This window comes from Mesoplodon densirostris, chromosome X (genome assembly GCF_025265405.1).
Source record: "Mesoplodon densirostris isolate mMesDen1 chromosome X, mMesDen1 primary haplotype, whole genome shotgun sequence".
In the NCBI taxonomy this organism is placed as follows: Eukaryota; Metazoa; Chordata; class Mammalia; order Artiodactyla; family Ziphiidae; genus Mesoplodon; species Mesoplodon densirostris.
The window spans coordinates 96,408,146-96,414,327 of record NC_082681.1 but is presented as its reverse complement, the minus strand read 5'-3'; the positions used below and the strand labels follow the sequence as shown (position 1 = coordinate 96,414,327).

Sequence of the window (6,182 nt, the reverse complement as noted above, 5' to 3'; positions counted from 1 at the left end):
GGAATGGGTGACGAAGAGTGAGGCATACGAATTTCATGGCCCTTCCTGCATCAGCAGGAATTCCTGTTCCCTCCCAATTGCACCACAAAACTTAAGTCTAATGTTCAACTACGGAGCCCTCCCGAGTCTAGAACTTGGAAACTGAGAACCTAGGGCAAAAAGACCTGGCTGCCGAGGCTGCACTCCGGCAGCTGGACAGCCCCGCTGACTCCTAGGAGGGGTGGGGCAGGATTGGGGGCGGGGTCGGCTGTGAGTGCATCTGGGCCGACCGGGCCCGCCCCTGGGGGCTGGCGCAGGAGCCGGGCGTGGATTGGCTGTGTGCGTAAGTCGGCCTCTCTTCATAGGCCGCGCAGGGCTGCTCGCGGGACTTGGATTGGCTCCCAGGGCGCTGAGCGGTCATTGGCTGCGGTGGGTCGTCAAGGCGACTGAGAGGAAAAAGAGAAGGGGTTTGTGGCCTGGCAGGCGAACCGAGGCTGTGGGCGGCTTGGCGGTTCCGCGGGGCGGTGTCCGGAGAGCTGCGGGGCCCGGACCTCCGGGGTTCACGCCACAACTCCAGGAGGTGTCTGAGCCAGCGCGCCGGCGAGGAGTAGTGGCTAGTGGGACCCCGCGGGCCGGGACCATGGGCTGCTCCTTCTCCAAGAGGCAGAAGGATGAGAAGGAGTCGCAGCCGGAGGGCGAGGAGGAGCGGCCGAAGCAGTACAGCTGGGACCAGCGCGAGAAGGTAACCAACGTCCCATAGCGGCTGGTCTCAGCCTTCCCGAGCCGCTCGGCAAGGGTCCCCAGCGGCCGGGCAGCGCTGAGGGGGTGGACCCAGCAGCTGCCGCTCTTGCGCGCTCGCTCTCTTCTGCGAGTAGTTGAAGTCGGAGTGAATGACTTTTGGGGGAGCCGTGAAATTCAGCGTCAGAGAGGGCTCCACGGAGGGCGGTGCAGCGCTGGAAGGGGCCCTAGAGCTCATTGTCCAAGCAGATGGACCCTTCGGGCTTTTCCTCCTCTGTGCACCCTGCCCTCCGGTCCAAGGATGGACTCCAGGGAAGGAAGGAGAACCCGGAATGCCCCAAATCTCACATCTCGTTTCACTCGCAGCGCCGAGCGGGGTTTTGTCCAGTCCTCGAGTTACACATGGGACTGATCTCATCTCTTTCGCGGCTTGTGTTCTTTCTGTGGTTGTTTTCTCTTTTGTCTGCCCTAGCCAGTAAATCTCTTTGGTGCCTCCTGATATATTACACTGCTGAATTTTCTCAATGACGAAGTGGACCGTTTGACATACAGCTTTGTATGACCTCCTCTTCCACTTACCCGAAAGGAATAATGAAAATGTAATCAGCCTTGGAATGTGTGTAAAGACCGTAAGATGAAAATAACCAGCATAAGCCAGGCAGTATTTTACTGTTGCTTTCATGAATGAAAATGCCCTTATTTTTACTTTTCTATATAGCCAGAAACGAGAAAGCTTTGAACACGTCCACTAGTCTTACACAAAGCGCACTTAGTCATAAATTTCATAATGCTTCCTCTTTCTACATAGTTCTCCATTTGTGTTTAGTAAAATACGTTGATAGATCCATCAATTATTTTTCTCATCCAAACGAAAAGAAAGACTTTTAAATGAGTGTTATGAACAGTTAACTCCTTGCTTAATAAACATATCTGTATCCATGACTACTTTATAGTAAATGTCTTACTAATGTTTTGATTTCATAGACCATCCCACATGATTTCCAGTCCCCAGCAGAATGTATTCACATAAACTCGGTTCTCCAAGTGTCAGATTTTAAAAATTGGACGCTTTTTACAGACTTCTCAGCCCCATCTTTCTGCCCCTGTTACACAGGGTTGCATGGTCTGTTTATTAATTCTCTTTTATCCATACTTGATAGCAGCATTTTATAATGTAAGAGTGGAAAATACTATATTTTCTGTCTGAAAACAACCCCTTTAAAAATTCTCCTGGACTATTAGAGAAAGAATTACCAGCTTACATTTTGAGACAGTGGAGATACCACATTTCCCAACATTGCTTTTTCTTTTGGGAATTTTTTCTTTTTCTTCTGGAATTACTAAGAATTCACTCTAGGGTACCTCTAATTTATGATAGCCTGCTAAATTTTATGTGATTTTAAAGATTTTTTTCTAGCTCCTTAGCTCTCATGAGGTCAGTATGGGTTGTGTGCAAATGTTCTGTATTAGTCCAGTGATACTTTTACTGAGTTTAGCATGGTCTTGCTTGCTCCTAGAAGATTTTAATTGTACCTTAAAAGGAATGGGATGCAAATGCAGCCCAGAGAACATAAATGAGATACGTTGGATGTATATTAACAGAATGGTTTGTATTAAAAGTTTAGGTCTCTAATGTGATCATGGACTATAACATAAACAATTTTAAAGTTATATCAGACAATTACCATTCAACTTGTAAGACTTAGCTGTAAAAAGAAAGTGCCAAAAAAAAAAAAAGTAAAGTGCATTGCCTGAAAAGTTTCCTTGCAACTTGGAAAAGTGATGTTTAGATTTTTCCTTAGGTTGTGTAATCAGAGTATCTTTATTGAGAGGCACCCTCTGGGTTTTGGGTTTTGACTTGGGTAATTGGGTCAGTCTTAGGGGACTGAAGCTAGAAGAAATTGTCTCAATTAGAAAGAATGTTTGGGGACTCAGTGTTGTCACGACAACTGGTATACTGTAATCAACAGCGTAAGAAGCTCATTTTCTATTGCTGACTTGGAAAAAAAAGCTTATTGTACAATTACTACATTGACATGATGAGAAATATTTTTGGATTGCAAGATCTGTGTTTAAATCATTTGGAAGGAAATGCTTTTATCCTTGTTATCTGTATGCTGCCTCCCATAGCTAGGCAAATTATTCAATATATATGTTCTCAAACACCAAGGAAAACTCAAAATTATAAGAATTATTTTCCCTGCCCTTGAAGAGCTGACTGGCTTTTTTGAGTTAAAACAGGAAATATTTAAGTATCAAGGGAAGATGAGTAGTACAGAAAAGTAGCTTTCATTTTCTAGTTATTCATACCAATACTCTTTCTAGACAATAGAAATGATGGCATAGGTATGAAAATTGTGATTTTGAGTATGGACAACACATCTTGTGTCCATTCAGGTTCCTCAGTTATAAAATCAAACCTGGTAAAAATTTCTCTACTGTTTAATAAGGTAAAGGCCTGTCCTGAGAAAGAGGGTTAGACAGTACTGGTCACCTCTGAGGATAGAACTTGGGCCAGAGATTGGGCAGGACAGAACCAGTCTTAGTATAAGGCAGATCATAATTCCCAGAGTTGTTCTTCAGTGGAAAGGGTGGCTTTGTGAAGAACTGATCTCCGTGTTGGTCAAAACATTCAGGCAGAGGTTGGATGGAGACCTACTAGAAAGAAGTGTCTGCATTGAGTAGGGGGCTAGATGCTGTTTTTAGCCTTTTAAGTACGTGAGGTATTCTAGTTATCCATTGTTGCATACCAAACCACCCCAAAACTTAATGGCATAGAATAATGACAAGTACTTATTTTGCTCACAACTCTGCAATTTGTGTAGGGCTTAGCCAGGTTGGCTCTTTGCTTTATCTGGCATCAGCTGCAGCAGCTTGACTGGGGATTGGAGGATCTGCTTTCAATATGACTTAATCACAGAGCTGGCTGGCAAGCTGATGCTGGCTTTTGGCTGGAAGCTCAGCTGGGGCTAAGGGCCAGAGGCCTCTTCCTGTAGCCTGGGCTTCCCCACAGCGTGATGGCTGGGTTCCCAGGGCAAGTGTCCTAAGAGAGACTGGCAGAAGCTGCATGGCTTTTTCTAACTAGTTTTTCTAACTACATCTTAAGTGATGTAGCATTACTTCTGCTATATTTTGTTGGTTGAGGCAATCACAGATGTCCACCTGCGTCCAAGAGGAGGGGACCTCTTGATGGGAGAAGTGTCAAACTTGTTGACATGTTTTAAATCCTTTACACAAAGTTGTTGCTGCTTAAAGGAAGTAACTAGTTCTTTGTTTATTCATTTAAAAATAGCTTTATTGAGATAAATTCATATGCCCTACAGTTTACTAACTTAAAGTGTACAAGTCAATAGTTTCAGCAAGTCCACAGGGTTATGTTACTATCACTATGATCTAATTTTAGAACATGTTTATCCCTCACAAAAGAAACCCAGATCCATAAGTAGTTACCCCTCACTCCTCCTAGCCCCTAGAAACTACAGTTTTACTTTCTATCTCTATAGATTTGCTTATTTAGGACATTTATCAGTGGAATCATACAATATGTGGTCTTTTTGTTACTTTCACTTAGCATGCTTTTGAGATTCATCCATATTATAGCATATATCAGTAGTTTATTCCTTTTTATTGCTGAATGACATTAACAGAGTAGATATTTTATTTCATTTTATTTATAAATAAATTTTATTTATTTTACTGTCCGTTTTGTTTATCCATTCATTAGTTGATGGACATTCGGCTTGTTTCCACTTTTTGGCCATTACAAATAATGCTGCTATGAATATTTGTGTACAAGCTTTTGTGTAGACATATGTTTTAATTTCTCTTCGATGTATACTTAGGAGTGGAATTCCTGGGTCATATAGTAACTCTGTGGTTAACTTTGTGAGAATCTGCCTAACTGTTTTTCAAAGTGTCTGCACCATTTACATTTTCACCAACAGTGTATGGGGGTTCCAATTTCTTCACTCATATAAAGTGGGAAAAGGGGAAAAGCGCGTGGAGTGGAAAGTGTATGGGACTGGGGTTTTAATTTGCATTCTGCCCTGTACTGTATCTCACTGGTCAAGTCATTTAGCTTTTCCAGCCCTCAATTTCCTAAGATCCCTTCCAGTTCTTTAATTCTTTGAGCATCTTAAGAGAAGAGGTAAGCATCGATAGAAGCATTCAGGCAAATCTGAATGAACAGAGAGAATGTGATAGGATGTAAAATTAGATTAAAAATGAATTAGATATGAAAAATCCTTTCTAATCCTAAAATTTCATAATTCTATTTTGTGGTTATATATTTAGCAACATGGTGTGTTATATAAATATAATACTTCACCTTCTCTTGTCATCAATGTATATAAGATCAAGGTACTGGTATTTGTTATTTTCACTCATGAAATTACCTTTCAGCTACATAGCTATTTGCCTTGAAACTGACTTAGCAATGTTTAAGCTTTAAATAATTTGTTTAATTGAAGTGTAATTTACATAATGTAAAATTTACCCTTTTGAAGTGTACAGTTCTATGAGTTTTGACAGACAAATACAGTCATGTAACTATCACCATAATCAAGACATAGAACAGTACCATCATCCCCCCCAAATTTCCTCATGCTCCTTTGTAGTCAACTCTGCCTCCAGCCTCTGATCTGTTTTTTATCCCTATAGTTTTATCTTTTTGAGAATGTCCTATAAATGGAATCATGTAGTAGGTAACCTTTTGAGTCTGGCTTCTTTCACTTAGCATGACACATTTAAGATTCATCATGTTGTTGCATGTATCAGGAGTTCCTTTTTATTGCTGAGTAGTAGTCCATTTTATGGATTTACCACATTTGTTTATCCATTCACCAGTTGAAGGACATTTAGGTTGTTTACAAATTCTGGTAATTATGAATAAAACTACCATAAACATTTGCATACAGGTTTTTGAATAAACATAAGCTTTCATTTCACTTGAGTGAATACCTAGGAGTAGGATTTCTGAGTCATATGGAAATTGTATATTAAACTTTATAAGAAACTGCCAAACCCTTTTCCAAAGCAGCTGTGCTATTTTGCATTCCCGCCAGTAATGTATGAGAAATCCAGTTTCTCTGCATCCTCACCAGCACTTGGTATGGTCAGTTTTTAAAAAAAATTTAGCCATTCTAATAGCAGTGTAGTGGTATTTCATTGTGGCTTAATTTGCATTTCCCTAATGACTAATTATTTGTGGAGCATTTTTCCATGTACTTATTTGCTATCTGTATATTTTCTTTTTTTTTTTTTTTTTTATTTTACAAATTTAATCAGTTATACATATACATACGTTCCCATATCCCCTCCCTTTTGCGTCTCCCTCCCACCCTCCCTATCCCACCCCTCCAGGCGGTCACAAAGAAACGAGCTGATCTCCCTGTGCTATGCGGCTGCTTCCCACTAGCTATCTACCTTACATTTGGTAGTGTATATATGTCCATGCCGCTCTTTCA

The 6,182-nt window shown here is 41.3% G+C and overlaps 1 protein-coding gene across 1 annotated transcript in view; it reads left to right on the top strand.

Annotated features, from left to right (window-relative positions):
- The first annotated feature begins 421 nt into the window (after positions 1–421).
- RP2 (RP2 activator of ARL3 GTPase) overlaps positions 422–6,182 on the top strand; it is a 44,348-nt gene continuing 38,587 nt past the window's right edge. The window contains exon 1 of the mRNA XM_060087244.1: positions 422–721. Coding sequence (XP_059943227.1) covers positions 620–721 — 102 coding nt within the window. The 5' untranslated portion in view covers positions 422–619. The remainder of the gene's footprint in view (positions 722–6,182) is intronic.